Source organism: Bombus vancouverensis, chromosome 16 (genome assembly GCF_051014615.1).
Source record: "Bombus vancouverensis nearcticus chromosome 16, iyBomVanc1_principal, whole genome shotgun sequence".
Taxonomy (NCBI): Eukaryota; Metazoa; Arthropoda; class Insecta; order Hymenoptera; family Apidae; genus Bombus; species Bombus vancouverensis.
In genome coordinates this window covers 8,161,044-8,179,840 of record NC_134926.1, presented here as the reverse complement: position 1 = coordinate 8,179,840, position 18,797 = coordinate 8,161,044, and the positions used below count along the sequence as shown (strand labels likewise).

Sequence of the window (18,797 nt, the reverse complement as noted above, 5' to 3'; positions counted from 1 at the left end):
GATTAATAATCGTGAAACATACCAATTATAAACTCTATTTGGCGGTGGTCTAATTGCTGAAATTGAATAATGTGCAATTTTTTTGAAAATTTTATTATATATATTATTTATATATTTCACGGTGTTGCAGTTACCAAAATTGGATACGAAAATACCAAAATTTTAATTAGATATATTATAGTCGCTAGACTTCATCTTTTAAAGTGTTATTAAAATTTCAGTTGAAAAATCTGTTGGTCCAGCTACCGTTAATTCGCTTCCCAGAACACGGAAAGATATATACGTTCGTTTCGTGGTGCGTGTTGAAATACAATATGGCGATCATACAAAACGGGATCGAGTTACTCAGATACACGACTATACGGATCTTTTTTCATATTTTCGGGTCTTTGGGTAGTTCACTGATCTTCTGGAATACAAAACACAATCCCATGCATACATCACGTTTCTTCATAATTGGAATTTAATTTCAAAAACCATAAAAGAAAGTTTTAATTAAAGTAACGATTTAACCTATAGAAATATGTTAGACAAGTGTACGATTAAGACGTTCTAATGTAGTGATACACTTTTCATTGATCTTTAAATTCAATTATCTGGCTACAAAGGTTTTCAACTGACCTCAGCCGATTTATCATTTATCATTTATTCGAAATTGACGTTTAACCTCTCAAGGCTGGGGCATTTAAATCCACGATTCGCACCAATGTGTTATCGGTTCCGGTAGGCGCGGTAGATCTACATATGTATGTGGACCGATACTTTTTTTGCTCATTTGCAGAAGCAACAGAGAAGGATTTTTTTTCCTAGAAGAAATCTAACGAACCGAACGAATATTATACCAATTTACAAGTTCGTACTTCGTCTTATCATTTACCATAAATAAAAATAAGTATAAAAGGAAAAAAAGAATGTAAGTCTGAATGAAGTTTCGTTAAACACAGCTTGTTCACATAAATATTAATTGCGATTTTTTACTAAATAATGTATGTATTATAATATAATAAATAAAACTTAAATATATAATATTAGTACTAGTTCGATTAAAGTTCATTCATACTTCCACTATCTATCCACTTATGTTTTGTCCTTGACTCTACATAGAATATTTCTACAGGGTTCTTATGCATATAGAGCCTTGTACTTAATTAAACTGAGATTACATTGGTTCAGTAACTTTCCAGTCCAGTGATCCAATCCAGCATCGAATCGTAACAAGAATAACGTGGACAGTATTTTCATTTCAGTACAGTACCGTCATTCCAGTGAACAATCCAGTCCAACGACTGTATTGAAAGTTTCCAATCGACTGTTCATCCCCAGCATTACTGGAAACATATAGAGATCCAGTACTGGCTGAAGTGTAGTAATGTATCTAATTTAACACTTCAAGAATGTAAACATTGATCGATTTCTAGTCAATCAACTGAAATATAATCGTTTGATCCAGCGACTGGACTAATGTAAAGCCAGCTTTATTATTGTTAACAAATTTAATGAAAATAAAATAAAGATCTAGCAATAATGATAACTTTCGTTGTACATTCGCAAAGTAGTTCAATTTACTAACAGCGATGTATAGCGACACCAAATGGAGATGGACCAAGATGGCGGTCAATTACGAGATTTTAGAGTATAACTCTGCTAAGAAGGAAAATTTTCGTGAAACATTATAAAACAAAGCTTAGAAGAAGCCCAAGGTATGGGAGTCCTCGAGAATTCGGAGCATTCTCCTTCGTCGTGTTTACTACGAGTTCGAAAAACCGGTTTTTCTCTCTCCACAAAACTTGGACCTGTGCGAATGGCGCATTAGATGCAGCGCGTCACGGTAGCCCTCGATCGTATCGATCATTCGATCGTTCAAGTGAGTACTTAATAAAATCTAATTAGATATAATCAATCCAAGGAAGGAAAGAAAAATCCAAAAAGGAAGAAAAACCTCACTGGTAGAATAGCATTTCAAAATCTCGAGATCTTTCCGTTGTCGTTTGAAATAAGTAATTACTAATTTATAATAATCTCAATTTGTCTGTTGAAATCATACAGCTATATTTTACGGTTTGGTGAAAAAATTTCACGTGAAATCGTCGAATAGAAACGGAGGAGCTTGTGTAGAACTAGCACTAGTTCGGTTCTCAAAAAAATCACGATCAGTTTACACGCAAACTAAGGCTACAAGTGGAACCGGTTTCGTAAAGATTGCGTGGCCACACAGCATTCATCTGTGTTTATTTCGTTTGCGGCAACGATCATCGGACTGTGTTCGTTGCCTTCCGGACGGATTAGAGGATAAGAAAACGCGTCGAAACGTCTAAGACAGTTTGGCGGACGACCCACTCCTCGTTTAAGATTTCACGCATACAGTGGCTTAGGGAAGTATACAAATGCTCTCCATAGAAAACCTTCATGCGTGACGACACTAGCGCCATGTTACGAGTGTTACGTACTACATATTTATCTACTTGTCTTTGCTCATCTTTTTTCAAATATTCCATGTTATTGAATTTTAGGAACTAATTTGATCCTCCTATATTATTTGGGTCGATATCTTGTAACTCCATGTACATACATATATTTGTAAATTTTACCAATATAATCATGATGATCATATCTCAGTAGAACGCTAATGAAATTTCAAAATGTATTGTATAATACGGATGATATATTTATAAAGAAATTTTGCAATTGCGCAAATTACTTTCCTGAGCAATTGTGTATTGCAAAACATGTTATTTCTCAGCTGATAAGACATTTTAATATTCATAAGCAATGTTTGTTAAGAAAAATAAAACCGCATTACAAATATTTGCCTGTTTTACATCCGTTTGCATTTTCTTCGAGTTTCATGTGACCAGATGGTGTAACAACTTGTGCCGAATAACTGTCATTTTTCGTTGACCAAGCATAAATATGCGTATGCGCTGTGCACATAAAAAATCTGTTTTGTACATCTCATAATAAAAATTTTCATAATTTTTAACGATTGAATTGTTCTGCTGCACTTTTATTAATCGCATTGTGCTTGGACAGAAACAGGACCGGCAATACTGCTAAATTTAACTTCTGCTACCCGGAAAGGTCAACTTGTACATTTTACCTTTCACAGAAAACTACCTTCGAATCTCGAGGTCATTATTTATCTTCTTCCTTTTCCTCTCATATATATGTGTATATATATATATATATATATATATATATATATATATATATATATATATATATATATATCATTCCATATCCGCGCGCAATAAAACGCGCAAAGTTCTTTGTTTTTGTATCCAAAATACAAGCGCTTTTTTCTCTGCGTCTTAATTTGATCATAAATTCACTCTAGATATAAAAAAACATGTTCAGATATTTTTTTTCATTCGTACAATAAAATGTACAAGTTGAGGTTATGTGACAAAACATGAATTTGAGTATCCTTAATTTGCCTATTCCTTGAATTTCTATTTTGATTTATATAGTTTTTCGAACTGTATTCAGCAAGTGAAGATTCGAAAGAAGGTTCGATGGTTTCAGTGATTTCAAAATTCCAGTAACTAACTCTTCTCTGAAGATTAAAATACCTTTACTTTGCAAATTCTTAGTTTTGCCTTTATAATTCTCCGAATCATATTTAATAAACGAAGATTCGATGGTTTCAATGATTTCGAAATTCCAGTGACTTTTCGCAGTTTAGGGATTAGAATCGCGTTACATTGAACAAAAGTCGCGGCAGCAACGGGGTTAACGGTAAATTCAACTCGATTCGTTAACTGCATTCTCATGCGAGGTGGGATTTTTAAAAAGTCGGACGCCCGAGGAAAAGCACACGCGATAAGTCGTACACCTAGCGGGGAGCAGAGAAAGCAGTGGCCGGAGATGCCTCGATGCAAAAACGACCGCAATCTCGACGGTATAGCATTTGTAACAGAACCAGAATTAGATCGAGAATGGCCACTCTAACCATTTCTAAAATTTCACGCCGCTGCAACCAACCAACTCCATTTAAAACCAGAAATTCAAAAATTATAAAAGAATATGCATAAGATGAAAATAAGTTGTTTGAACAATCTAAAAAACTTCTTTCTGTACAATTGTATTTAAGTAGATTTGTTGTTAATTAATTAATTAAAGCACAAACAATAAATAAATACACGTTTTTCGAAAATTAAAAGACGTTTCAATATCGAGAGTAATAATGGCCTTGAAAGGGGTCATAAAAGTAATTTTGAGGTCATCAGCGGTTGCGTCACCCTATAATTTTTTTAGCATCCTCATTCACAGTAATCAGCTCTTTTCTCGCATTATCAATTGTTTGTCATCCTTCGGGATATTTTTCATACACATATGAAAAGAGAACGAGATTATTTTAACATGTTGATTGCCACGCGAATCCTCTATATTTTGCACACTTTGCGGGAGCCACGATAAATTGAAATATACACATCACACCATAATATTTAATTTTTGCAAAATATTACATTGTATTTGCACACCATTTTCTGAAATGTTATCTCTTATCTAAATCATTCACATTGTTGACAATTTTTTTAATCCATGAAATTTATCTAACTTTTATCATCCTAAAAGATTTATTAACCTGGGTTATGTTAAAAGAAAACTAGAGATTCAATTAATCGATTGCGTATCAACTATGTGGTTCTAAGAAACTTCTAAGATATTCAACCATAAAACCATGCGACAGAGAGATATAAATTAAACCACATACGAGAGAAAAAAAAGAAGGGATTCAATTATTTCTTGCGCATCAAAGCAAACAAATCTTCATTCATCCAACGGAACAAAGGCCAACGAGAGTGTGTACGTATATTTGACTTTGTAGAATTGATAATTAAACATGAAACTTCGCAGAATGGTAATAAACGATAATAGTTGATAGGTTAGCTATTTGTGCTTTTTGTGCACGCAATTGTTACCATGCAACGTTCAATAAGATAAAAAAGAAGAAATAAAAACATGATTCATAAGACCAAACAAAAATCATTTCATTAGGCTAAATTCAAGACTAAAATAAGCTGCTATTCAATAATCATTCTACTATTCTGAAAATAGTAAAACTACATGCGTGGAAACTCGATAGCTGTCATCGAACGTTTTAACGGTTCCTTTCGAAGTCGCAAGGATTCATATTGAAAAACATCGATCTATGCGCGGTATGTATGCGCAGACGCTCGTGATCGCAAACAGGTTGCTGTGCAATTTCGTATAAAAATTGAACGAATTTTACCCCTTGCCTTATAATATTAAATGACAATCACGGCACGGATTATGATTACGACCCAAGACAACTTCCCTATATATAATGTTACAAAATTTCGAAACTGATACTATTTTGCAGACTATAATAGATTAACGTTTATTTAACAGATTTAATGTCGTGTGCGCCTCATATTCTCCATTGAGCTCTCCATTCGAGCTGTATTTATAATATGGGTTTATAATATGGGTCCCACTGGGTGGGACACGTGGCTTAGATAGAAAATCTTACGAGAATAATATAGCATTCACGTCGTTTCATTATATCTCTCGCTCGAATTTATTGGAATTGTCTACAAAGTTGACCAGATGAATCTAATCTGTGATGCTGAGACACTGCTATTATGTCATGAAACTGCGAGGCAAGAAATTAACATGTTCAATACGATGTCGACACATATATCGATATCATCTTTTCTTAGGTATTTCTCAACAATCTAAATCTAATGTGTTCTAGCCACTTTTTAAGTAGAACTAACTAAAAAATATCTTTTCTGGTCATCATTCTGAAAGATAGTAATTGTAAAAATACTTCCCCACATTGAACGTGTTAATTGGGATACCATCGCGAGCAGTTTTTTCCCTAGAAGTAAATAATGTGAAGTAACCATCCAAGAAATGGAGATTCACTTACCCATCCTGAGGGCGGCAACCTGTGCGACACCGGCTAAGACTAAGATCAGTGAAAGCCCATCGAGGACCGACCACAGGTTCTTCGTCCCAAAAGTATTCCCGGAAGAATATTTACCACCGAAGAGGAGCGTGCGTGGCCGGCGTGGCCCCGCAGCCACTGCCATCGCACAGTCCTGCTCACCGCACACTTCTCACAATTTTTGTCTCCACTGTTCTGCCGGCACCAAGATTCTTACAATGTTACACCGTTCGACTCGAGTCGAAACTGTACTTTATTAAATACACTTTAAATCAGGAAATATACAAAACAATGTAAATAGTGGGAGAAGAACGTGTTTTGTACGAGATAACGAAGAATGTTCGAAACGCAGAACTTGCGATAATTTTGTAAGTTCCTTTCTGAGGGTTAAGAAACGTTGATTGTAAAATACACTTGTTAGCAGATGTTGCAGAAACTATCTGTTGCGCGTGCGTGCTCTTCTCGAGACGAAAAGCAAATACGGTCCCTTGGTACAGGAAGGAAGACGAAGGAAAAGAAAAAAAAAGAACGCGAAAAGAGCACGAGCTACTCTCGGGTTCAGTTCATGGCTCCCACGCGCAACATCAACGCGGCCGCGGTCAGCGAACGACTAACTTCGAAGCGTGTACACGCGCCGATTACAGGGGCTCGAGACTGATGTCACCGCGCATGCGCGTGAAAGGGCTCTAAGGACCACGTGTGACAAATCCTCCACTAAGATAGGATTTAACTAGCGAATACCTGTGAACGCTGTGACATGGATATTAAATACGGCGTAAAAGGCGATCATTGGAAATAATCGATTAGCAGTCGACTTAAACGATCGATTTCCTCTATGCATACAGTGGAATGCAACAAATATTCGTACACTTGCCACAGAAAACTTTGATGCTTATATTGTACGTGTTATATAAAACATTTTGAAATTTCCTGAACACTGTAATGAGGTAAGACTCCCATGATCATATTGACAAAATTTGAATCCAATCTGAAAATAGATATAAAAATTGTAAGATAAATAGAATAAGAATAGTCACCTTAAGCATGTAATAAACATAAAAAATGGTCTCACTAATGTCTGTGATTTACTAATACTTTAAATAACTATTTGCTTAAATACTTTTGTAACCTCTACGAAATATATGCTGTCAAATATCTTGCAACTTCCGTATACGTTTTTAGAATCATTTCAAATTTGAACAATATAATCACGATAGTTGAGTGCTATTACCATTACAACGCTAATGAAATTTTTAAATGGTTCGTATAACATGTAATATGTTCATAAAAAGTGTGAGAATACTTTCACGAGCCACTGTACCTAAAGATCATTCTTCTTAAACCATACATCCTTCATACGTGTCAAGGGAGTGGAATTTTTTAAAAAATAACTTATTAATTATTTTAATATATTGCATTTCGTATAATATAAAATTTATTGATAGCTTTATTGTGTTTCATTTTTAAGATTCGTTTTCCTGTCCTTCGAAAAAAAAGTTGCAGAGAACGAATGTAAACAGAAGGAATTTACCTGAGCTCAGGTAATATCGTCCCTCAGACCTCTCTTGACTTCATCTATAGATCTTAACAGATCTGAAACCTGCATCCATTCTTTGAATTCTTTTGTACGGAAACGCATTTATTGACCAAATGACCCAACCTGCCTATACTTTCCTACAATAACAAATTTTTGCAAGTAGTATTTAAATTTTCTAAATATTTTTATAATATTTTAAAAACAGATTTTCCAATTGGAAGAAAATTACAAAAATTTGTAATATTAATAAAATAATATAATATTATTATTAAAATATTAAAATATTATAATAAAATAATAATAAAATACTATTATTCTAATAAAATATTATTATTATATAAATATTAGTCTCCGTCTAATATTCGATTGAAAAAGATTTAAGGGATGATAGAAGTGGAAAAGTATGCGATCAAATATCTCAGTATCTGCAAGTAAAAACGAGGATCAACTACGTAGCGGAGGAATTAATTGGGAGTGGCATGTGTTCGAGAGGGAAACCTGCAATTTGTCTTTACGTACACTGTTTGTGAATGAAATTGTATAGCGTGAACTCGTGCCACCCGTGCCCGGTGGTGCCGCTCGAGAGAACGACACGTTGCCGACTCCTGCGTTTTCTCGCAAACGCATTTATTAGTCAAAGCAAATACCACAAGACATGCCCGACCTTTTCTATTGTCCAGTTACATGGAAATACCACATCTCTCCACTTCCTCTTCATAGAATTATACCGCACATCGCTGGTCTTTTAATACATTTCCTAATACATTATTCGCTAGTCTCTTAATACATTTTAATCTTCATCGAAGACTTTAATATTCCTTAAAATTAATACATCTCGTGCTGTATTTTTATTAAATTTTTGTACACTATATTTTTATTAAATATTAAATATTTTAGTCATGCTAATCTTACATAATTTGTCATCCAGGTAACCTACATAGCACAAAATGTGCTAGAATGCACATTAACGTGACCTTAGCAAATTTTTAATTCAACCTGATTCATGACTTTTACTCTGTCCAGAGTCTTAACCTAATTGTGGCAATATCCTGTTTAGATATTCTATATATAACTTCAAATTTATCTTCTTCATATATTATGGCACCAGCCTCTTATAAAAAAATATTCCTGGCTGACTAGTAATACACTAGCAATTCTGACTGTTGCAACTAGTAGTGAGACCAATCATTACTGGGAAAGTAATCAGTAATTTTGAGTACATCTTCCGTATTATATTTATTTTGTCGTATTCTTCAGTAGTTCTTTTTGGATAATGTATGTTGCAAGTATTTGTTTAAGCTACTCTTTGAATGCGAGTTCATAAAAATTCATTCCTGCTAAGAGCACACATCTCTCATAGTGCGACGTATATGTTCTTTCACCTGTTATTTTGCTGTTCATTGGTTGCGCACCTTGCCGGCGCAACAGTGAGCCGCACAATAAAAGGTTTCTCTCTTCTTCTCGCGTTAACTCTCTTCCTTCATGTATGCGGGCACACGAGTCGTGACCTTGTGGCATTTGGTACCTGTCCGTACCAGTCGGCGCACGACTACGCCTGACGTGTATAACGATGGGCATGATTCCACTGGCAAATTAGTAATTTTCCTGAACTTTTCATAGAACAAAAAAAAAGAAAAGAATCTATTATATTCTATACTATATAGGTGCCCCTTGAGCCATGAATGTGTGTATATGCACTTTAAAGTAACATGTGTGAGTATACATATTTATGTTAGCATCATTTTCAAACAGTGGTTAATAGAATATTTGGTATTGATTCAATACGGCTAATAAAATAAAAATAAGAGTTTTTATTGACACAGTAGAAATAAGAGTAAAGTATTTCTATATTCTATGTGTAAGTTTTAAGACTAGTACCAATTCAATGACACAGGCTTTCCCTCTGATCTATCCTGTATATAAGAGAACATTGTTCTTGCGTAGAAGATTTTCAGCAACACTGAATGATTACAGAAGCGATTATTAAAAAACAAAAGATTGTAAATATCACCATATCACCATATTTTTTCATATATTAATTTAACAAATTAACTGTGTGCACAGAACATAAAACAAATGTAATTAGATAATAAATACTTATGACAGAGTAATTATAATACCTATGATATAATATTAAAACACAATTAGATAAAATTAATAACGTTTTAACATTTTAACATTTTTACAATTAGAATATACCATTTGCTTAACACCTTGGACATTTTCTTTGATAATAGAATTATAAATAAAATATATAATATATCTATTATATAAATCGCCCATAATCGCCTCAATTCCTTTCAAATCTTCCACTCAAGATTAATCCTCTCCTTGCTAATAATAGAATACCTAGTTGGGCTTTAAATCATTATACTATAGTATGAACATTCAGTCTACGAAAAATAATAGTTATCAAATGTCAAAGGTATAAGCACCCCCTATTAAGTTTCTCACGAGTACTTTTATATTCACCTACGATATCTTATTGTTATTATTTGTTAAGTCACTTTTGAACGCCAAGTATGTTCATGACAATTCCCTCTGAACGTAGTATTGGTAGTAAGTCTTAACTCGAGTATCGAATATTCGATATCACTAACTATCTGTAACTGTGGTGCGGTCAGGTAGTACAAACTTCACTGAAATAACAATTGTTAATAGTTCGGTTAATTCTTCGTTCGTTATATTCACATATTATCCTCTTTTCACATGGATAAAGAATACGTATATTTTTAATATGCTTTACGAAATAAAAATGCGTATATAAAGTATAATTTTTACAGAGGCATAATTGAACACAAAATTGAAAAATATTTTTTCTCAAAATAATAATTTCTTTCTTGATTAACCATGAAACTAACTTGTGACATCGTTGTATGCCTCCATTAACAATTTCTGGCTGCACCACTAACTTACTTACTTTTGCACCTGTTCACGGAACAGAGTCAGTACGTATAAAAGATTAAGTACATACTGCTTACGAAGCTCACAAGCACGTAAATAACTAATTAGCAACACATATTATATCAACAAACTATACCATAATTAAAAAGCAAAGTTGGAAACAGAAATATGAATTATCTCTAATAAGAACTCTACCATATATCAATGCAAGAGTTCTTTTATTATCTAAAACAGATATGGTTAGAAATATCAGAAATTTAAATTTAATCATACTATATGTATAATCATACTGCCTAATCATATTTTACAAGCTATTTTAAAGTATACATATATTGGTCCACATCTGAGAGCAAAAAATAAAGAAGCAAGGAGAAAGGTCAAGAGATATCCATACCTGAGTTAAAAGAAATAACGTACAAAAGCTGTGTATTACATACTATGAGTGATGTTTTCGTTACTAATACTCGGAAGTATCTAGAGATCTGGAAATGATCACATCTTAAATGATAAAATATTATGACTCCATTTCGTGAACAAAGTAATAAGGTTCTACACCGCCATTTTATCATGCAAAAATGATAGAAAATCTGTATTGTGGAATAGCTCCTTTCTATGAACGGAAAATAAACATCCATCGTCTCGCATATCCCATATCTCTTTTTTACCTTCCTGAATAAAGAATACAGAATACTTTATCAGTCAGTGCTTTTTTTTCTTCTTTTTTCAGGGGGAAAATATAGGTTAGGATCAAAGGTCGGCCCAAGCGCGGGTTTGAAAGGTTAGCGGAACGTCTTTTCTCCTTGGTTTCTACGTCTCATCAATTTGTCCACGGGACAGAGTGAGATCTATCGAATGTTGTGACCTTTCAAACTCGCGCTCAGACCGACGTTACTCAGCCAGGCATTTTACGACTTATAACACCCATTTCGCAGGCGAGCTGTTTGTGTTCCCGATCGAGCATCAGAGTTCTAGCGCTGAGGAACGAAAGATCCGGTAAACGGTTCAATATCCTCGCTGTTTCTGGCTGAATCGGCATTACCCGACCGAATCTGTCCATTACTACGTGCTCGGATCCGGATCTCTTGGTCATAGGCTTGCCACGGTAAACGTCTCCCGTCGTCGATTTCTCCGCTGATGAATACTGTTTGTCACTTGACGGAAACGATCTCTCAACCGACACGAATTGTTTTTCGCTCGTGTACTGTTTATCAATTGATAGAAACTGCTTTTCTGTTGGTAGACATTGTTTCTCCATTGGAATGCCTCTTTGAATACTTGTGCTCTTCTGTTTATGTCCTGAGTCGAGATCAGTTTTCCTCTTCCATTCTGGTGCACGTGGAACAGGCAAAGGTTCGATCATTTTCGAAGATTGTGAACGTTTCGTATTCTGTGACTTCGTGATATCATTCTCCAGAGAATCTATCGTCTCCACTTTTGACACTGAATTGCATCGTTCCCGATTTACATTTACTTCTGGGATATCTGTTGTTTTGTAAAAGATTTCATTTGAAAGCGGTGATTTTGAATATAGATGTGTATTACGATAGAGTAGAAGCATGCAGGAAAACAATCTAATGTGTCTGTGTGTTCTGGCTATACAAATACAAGCCTAAGACTTACGATGATTAATAGGATTCCTTGCGCTACTTGGTCGACGATAGGATTCAGAATTGGTGGAGTTGTGGGATGTTAGTAGAGGATCGAAGGGACACAAAAAGTCCAGAGGTAGAAGAGCAGATAACCCACCACCTAGATTACACGATTTATCAAAGAATATTCCCAGTAATTAGCACACTTTATACAAAACATAATTGCAAATGCAAAGTGAATAAAGCAATTACATATTTTTACACTAAAATGTGAGGTATTTCTTTATTTGTTTATTAAAGAATATCTGATATTGTGGTAGCAAAATAAAACTAATGAAATTGTAACATGAACATACATTGGTCTGAATACTTACTAGCTTCTAAGGGATTAACAAGCCCAGAACTATTCCAATCGAATTGAGCAGCAGGTACTTCCTAATAAAATTATGTCAATATTAATTATGATCAAATATACTGTGTGCAATATTATTAATTATTAGTAGAATAATATTTAAATAATCAAAAGAATTCCAGAAACTATTTAATAATAATTTTATGAAAACCTAATTGGAAGTTTACTACTTCTAATTGTCACCAATAACAAGATTCCATGAAATCTTAACTGGGGAAAAATGTAATAGCTTATCCGAAGAGTATTGTATTTAAAAACTTACTTCTGAATTAGTTGAAGCTTGGGATTTGCTGATATTCGACAAAGCAACTGGTTGAGGATCAGTTGTGGCTTTGATTGGCTCTAACGGAGTAAAGCCAAGATTCGCAGCAAATCTTGGAACATTCGGGTTCCATCTCGGCCCGAATAACTGCGAGTTCTTAAATTTAATCTTCGATCGATTGTAGCATTCTATACAAGCAAATGTTACTCACGATATTACGAGAATCAATACCAAGAGAGTTTAGCAATACATTGTTGCTGGAACTGTTTGTCCATTGGTACGTCAAAGCATTCGTTTCCTCAACATTTTTAATACTTTGCCAGACTTCGTCCACCTCACTTATCAATGGCTGTATCTCAATTTCACATTGCTCAGAGTCCATTGAAAACATAGTAGTTATTATGTCCTCTATTTTGTTAGCAGCCTAAAGAAAATTTATGCAAGTTTCTAGTAGTTGATTCAAAGAAGATAAATATAAAAAAAACTCACGCTTTTATTTTCTATTCGACAAATTGACTCTTTTAAACTAATTTGCGACTGTTCTACTGAAGGCTGCTCGAATGCTGTTTCGAAATCATTGAAATCTCCAAAATCATCTTCCTCGTCTTTTTTATCAGGTACATTTGTTTCATCCAGTTTCTCGAATTGCGTATGCTCAGAGAAATTTGTAAAATCACCAAAATCGTCATCTTGAACTAGCATTTTTTCTTTGTTCTCTCCCGATTCCGTGGAACAGTCAGGAAACTCTGGCTGAAGTTTGGCAATTGAAGTTTCCAACATAGAATCATACTTGAAGTCGCTAAATTCTTCGCTCGGACACTTGGAAATATCTGGCAGTGCTGCAGAGTAGTGGTCATCTTCAATCTCAGAAAACTGAAGATCTGTGACAATTTCATGTTCCATTTGATCTTTTAAAAAAAACTCCTTACTTGAGTTATTAATGCTCAACTCATTTTCAATAGGACTACAAAATACTGAATTTTTAACATTTACAAATTCCAAACCGTCAGCTTCAAATGAAAAGTCATCTTCTTTAATAGATACATTTAGATTTTCTACAGACTTATCTTCTAATTTCGACTTTACAATGGTATCTTCTGAATCCAAATTCGAATCTTCTTTATTTTCTCCATTGAAGTCTTTGTTTAAACTGTTTACATTATTGGACGTGACTCCAGAGTCTTGAATTTTAAAGCAATCTACTTTCGAAATATCTGTAGATGTATTGCTACTGGAAATCCAATTTTGTGAATCTTCGAACTGTTCATAATCGTAAAAAGCATCGTTTAATGACTGTACCGTGTCAGGAGCGGCGGTCGGATCTCCTAGATCTAGACTTAAAGGTTCTATATTTTCTAAATGATTAGCTTCACCCTCGTTTCCTTCAAAGCTATTGCTTTCGCTGGTTAAATTAACTCCATTAGAAACCCCTCTCTCTACAATAATTTCTTTATTATTATTGTTCACGTTTCCCAAGTTCTTTTTGCTATCATTTCCTATGATTTCATCCAACTTCTCAACTTCTGTCCCGAATTTAATATCATTTACAGTATCATTTATTTTCTCAAGTATTAAAAGGTCCTCTGTAATATTCGGTTTTGGACCAACATTTATTTGAGAATTTTCTGGAATTTCTGAAATACCATTTACTCTCGGTGAAGTATGTTGAGATGTTAAAGGTGTTTGGACTGGAGTTACAAGCTTATGCGGTGAATCTGATGATACAGATAATTCTAGAATATAAATGTTGATATATAATAGAAATATATATAACATTATATATTTATATTATACATTATATATATTATATATTTATATTACATTATATATTTTTATAATATCATATTGTATAATTTTATTATATATTATATATTTTTTTAAAAAATGTTGTAATTACCATCTATGCCTCCAGTAGTAAAATCTCCAAACTCATCTTCCTCAGAGTCCCCTAGATTGTCTAAAGGAGGAGGCGTAGAACTAACTAGCGGAGGAAATGCCATTCTTCATGGAACTTCTGAAAAATGATGTTTGTCTTCTTGTGACTGAAGAATAAAACTATTATTGTATAAACTTTTTGCTACTTATATAAAATATTTATGTCTATTTCTTAATATAATTCATCAAGTGAAATTCAATATTTCTTGCTCTACTTATGCTATCAAAATAAAAACATTTACCGTCAACATTTTTTATAATTTTATTTGAAAAGTAATAAAAGCCCTTTGAAAAATACAAAATTTTCATTTTCATTGTGATGATACGCATATGTCAAATTGAATTAGGTTAGGTACGTGTCATTAAAGATGACAGAAAATATTGAATAAGGTAATTAGAAGGAGCATCGATTGAGTTTTAACTGATCGTTATATATCGTTTTATTATGGTATGTAGGTCGAAAACAAGATCGGTGAACGTTATAATTGAAATTAAAAAGTGATCGAACATAGACTTACAAAGGAGTGTCAGGTACGTGGAGCACCTTACGAAATGATTTTTATCTGTAGTTCGTCATCATTTCTATTGTAACGAAATCAAACCTCATACGTGTGCAATCTTTATCAGTAACAATTGCACTTGTTATAGTCGTAAGGTTCAGTGGTATGAATCACGAGACATCGGTCGTATCACCTGTTCTATACGTGTTGCATCTGCGCACCTGTTCGCGCTTCTTATCGCGCCTAATTTTAAAGGAATACAAATTTAAATCACTTTACAATATCAATCATTCTTTTTCTTTCCTTTTACGATATTCCTTTCTTATCCATCCAATATTTACATAACCTTAAAAGAATAAAGATTCTTAAAAGTAATTGATATGCATAATTCATAATTTTTTTTTAAATATAATTTATAAAGCATTACCATCATAAAAATTTTATTTACATTTTATTAATCACAACATAACGTTTGAAAATAATTCATTACAACAAAAGATTATCATAAAGTGTTTATATGAGAGTATCTAATAATTATATTTAGCTTAACCTATTTTGTGTCTTGTTTGGCAATATGTTGTGTTCGCCTGTGTTTTCTCATGTCTCCTTTTTGTCTGAAGCATCTTCCACAAACATCACATGCATGTGGTTTTTCACCAGTGTGAATCTTTATGTGGTTGTTTAAAGCTTCTGTTCTGGTGAATGCTTTTTCACAATAGTGGCACTTGTATCTACGATCCCCTCTGTGTATTAGCCTATGTTGGTAGAAGACAGAACCAGTTAAGAAAGCTTTGTTGCAAACATCACATTTGAATGGTCTTTCCCTTGTATGTTTTTTCCTAGTGTGGTCTGCCAAATCTGGCTTTATTGTGAATCTCTGATCACAATATTCACAGGCATAGGGTTTTACACCCATGTGGAACCTTTTGTGGGTCCACATATGACTGGATTGAGTGTAGCTTTTACCACAGATATTGCAAACATATCTATATAAGAATAAAAAATCATAAAAATTATAAAATATTAATATAACTTAATATACGTACGGTCTTAGTCCACTATGTCTTCTTTTATGAGCATTCAGAGAATTTGCAGTTGGTAAAAGACTACCACAAATATCACATGGGAATTTGGAGCATCTGTACTTTCCATGTTCTTGAAAATCTTCTATAGTCACAAAAATACTTCCACAGAGTTCACAAATGAACTTCTCTTTGCTCTTCTCTGATCTTCTAGGCACTGGTTGGTGTCTCTTCTGCTTATGTTTATAAAGCAAAGATAGTTCCTTAACATCTCTGTCACAAATCTCACATAAAAATACTACTAGCACTTTGAATATTCTTGGGTGCTCTTTCCAGTGAAGAACAGCCTCTGCGAAAGATTTGAATGTAGAGTTACAATGGTTGCAAGAGTATGGTTTCTCAATAACGTGAGATTCTCTGTGAGTTTTTAAGTGATCCATATCTGCAAAGTGGCTGCTACAGAATTCACAATGATACAATTTCAATACTTGCATCTCTTCTATAAGACTAATTTTCTCCTCATGTTTTTTGCAGTGTTCATCTGTGGAATCGCAACTTCCAAAGACTTCACCGCAACGAATACACCTATAAAACATAACTTGTTGATTACTGAAGAATGATACAAAAACAAATATACTACCTCCAAATAGTTTGACTGTTTTCCAAAATGATGCTGTGCCCAGCAATGTGTTTATTCAGTCTTGATTTTTGTGTGAAACTTTTTGAACATTCTGGACATTTGTATGGCTTTTCTGGAAGATGAGTTACCACATGGCGTTTCAAAGTGTATCCATCACAGAACCCCTTGGAACAAACTTCGCATACATGAGGTCTTGTTTTTCCATCCACACATATATGTTTTTTTAATCCTTCTTGATTTTCAAATAGTTTTCCACATTGTAAGCAGGATACTCTACCATCTTTACAATGATATCTGCAAATAAAATAAATGGATATATTACTTAAATTTTTCTATAATAATTTTTCTAGGTAATACCTCTTGTAATGATAAAACAATTTTAATTCCTTCCCAAACGTAATTTTGCAAATTTCGCAATACAACGCTTTTGCATCTTTATGAAAATGTTGATGAAACTGCAATCGTTCTTCAAACGTGAAAGTTGCAAAGCATATATCACACTTGTAAGGTTTGGAAGTACATTGTAAATTAGGTTTGCATTTATGCTCATCAAGAGTCTCTTTTGTATGATACAAATTCATACAAGCTCCGCATTTCAGATATTTCTGCTTGGTACCCAAACAGAACAAAGTTATAGATTCGTTTTCTGGTTCCTCATTCTGTTCAATATTAATTTCATTAGGAATTTGTTCCTCATCACTACTCTCAAGAACAATATCACTATCGTACAGTTCAACATCTTTTCTACTCTCTTTATCTTCTTTATAAATTCTCATCCGTCCTTCAACACACAATGGACAAGAATCAATATTCCCCGGAGAATTTTCTTGAACATCATTTCTAGCATTATTGAAAGAATGGTTTTGCTTTAAAATTTCAAGAAGAGTTTCCTCAGCTCTGATACATTGAACATCAAATTCATTGCACCAAGTAATCTTTTCAACACATGTTGGACAAAGTTGTTTGGGGAGAGGATCAGTTTTCTTTACCTATGAAAAAGTTCATATTTAATGATCATATTTAAAAATTTAATTATTATAGAAAAATTCGTATGCGTAGCAACAAAAAAAATTTTAATTCTGTTTCATTTATCTATAAGTGATCTTAATGTTTTCATTTTATTAATTATATATTTACATAAAATTAGTGTAATTTGTACTAAGGAGTAAAAAATTCAACAAATAATTACCTTAACACTTAAACATGTGTTTATTTTATGCAAAAGTTTCAAAGATTCACCAAATTCGGAATAGATGTAAATCGGATGTAAAGTTTCTCCAGCACATAAACGACATAAAGATTTTAATCGATTTTGTTTATCGGGATCTGGAGCTAATTCTAAAATTTCATTCGAGGAAAATGGTTCCTCCTGGGACCAAATAATTGATCCTTCGAATTCATCAAAATCATCTTCATGCTCGCTTAATGTGCTAATCGACTCCATTCTTCCGCTATTCATGTTGGAAGAAATCTACGAATTCTTTTTATCTAAAATTTTAACATTAATCGATTATATTTTAAAGAAAAAAGATATACGATAAATAAAAAGTTACATAATCATGAATTTTCGCTCGAACTGTTTAATTCTTGAGAAATATCCTATATAGCGATAATTATTTTCACGCGCTTTCGTATTAAATGAAAAATATTTTATTATTTACAATCTTTTACATTTTACATATAATATTTGAAAAATTATTCTCATAACATTAATTATATATTATCTTTTTTCAATATATTAATCATTAAGTTGAGATTTTTTGAATATGCATTTTTTACTATTAAATTGTTAAATTGATGTGTAATTTCTTAGTTGAAATAAATTATTGTTATACGGTAAGGTTACTATTAAATATTACAAAAAAAAAATGATAGTTTTAGACTATCTTATCTCCACAAGTGGAGCCTACGATCGAAATTATTTCAGAGCAGATTACCTCGTTCCTTGGAAATGAAAAGGGAAGAATTCTTTCATGGCAAACTAAACTTGTGTCTTCGTTTCGTCGAAACAATTCGACAGGGAGTCTAATCTTTATGAGTTGAGTGTTTCTGGTAAACACGCTCCCACGACGACCGAAACAA

General features: G+C 33.3%; 3 protein-coding genes and 1 long non-coding RNA gene across 8 annotated transcripts in view; 1 reads left to right on the top strand and 3 right to left on the bottom strand.

Moving 5' to 3' along the window:
- Positions 1 to 6,529, bottom strand: part of mgl (low-density lipoprotein receptor-related protein megalin) — a 38,720-nt gene extending 32,191 nt beyond the window's left edge. Inside the window, exon 1 of the mRNA XM_033342384.2 lies at positions 5,897 to 6,529. Coding sequence (XP_033198275.1) covers positions 5,897 to 6,059 — 163 coding nt within the window. The 5' untranslated portion in view covers positions 6,060 to 6,529. The remainder of the gene's footprint in view (positions 1 to 5,896) is intronic.
- Positions 6,530 to 9,242: 2,713 nt separating this feature from the next.
- Afti (aftiphilin) lies at positions 9,243 to 15,233 on the bottom strand. 4 transcript variants are annotated; one of them, XM_076625229.1, is made up of 8 exons: positions 15,072 to 15,233; positions 14,516 to 14,660; positions 13,108 to 14,351; positions 12,830 to 13,042; positions 12,619 to 12,774; positions 12,319 to 12,379; positions 11,976 to 12,104; positions 9,243 to 11,837 (listed from the first exon to the last, which is right to left on the bottom strand). In XM_076625229.1, exons 2-8 carry the CDS (start codon positions 14,616 to 14,618, stop codon positions 11,248 to 11,250), a joined length of 2,496 nt encoding a protein of 831 aa, XP_076481344.1. In that variant the 5' UTR covers positions 14,619 to 14,660; positions 15,072 to 15,233; the 3' UTR covers positions 9,243 to 11,247. The 4 variants fall into 4 exon arrangements, with proteins under 4 accessions (XP_076481344.1, XP_033198492.1, XP_033198493.1 ...); XM_033342601.2 differs by having other exon boundaries at positions 14,516 to 14,632; positions 15,072 to 15,232; XM_033342602.2 differs by having other exon boundaries at positions 12,619 to 12,765; positions 14,516 to 14,632; positions 15,072 to 15,230.
- Positions 14,946 to 16,747, top strand: LOC117161244 (uncharacterized). Its single transcript, XR_013060274.1, has 3 exons — positions 14,946 to 15,084; positions 16,290 to 16,494; positions 16,610 to 16,747. It is a non-coding gene; the product is annotated as an uncharacterized LOC117161244 (long non-coding RNA).
- LOC117161226 (uncharacterized) lies at positions 15,260 to 18,752 on the bottom strand. Of its 2 annotated transcripts, XM_033342607.2 has the most exons (7): positions 18,653 to 18,752; positions 17,905 to 18,203; positions 17,073 to 17,704; positions 16,716 to 17,009; positions 16,100 to 16,660; positions 15,604 to 16,039; positions 15,260 to 15,399 (listed from the first exon to the last, which is right to left on the bottom strand). In XM_033342607.2, the coding sequence occupies exons 2-6, from the start codon at positions 18,172 to 18,174 to the stop codon at positions 15,604 to 15,606; spliced, it is 2,193 nt and encodes a 730-aa protein (XP_033198498.2). In that variant the 5' UTR covers positions 18,175 to 18,203; positions 18,653 to 18,752; the 3' UTR covers positions 15,260 to 15,399. The 2 variants fall into 2 exon arrangements, with proteins under 2 accessions (XP_033198498.2, XP_033198497.2); XM_033342606.2 differs by lacking the exon at positions 15,260 to 15,399 and having other exon boundaries at positions 15,492 to 16,039.
- Positions 18,753 to 18,797: the final 45 nt, after the last annotated feature.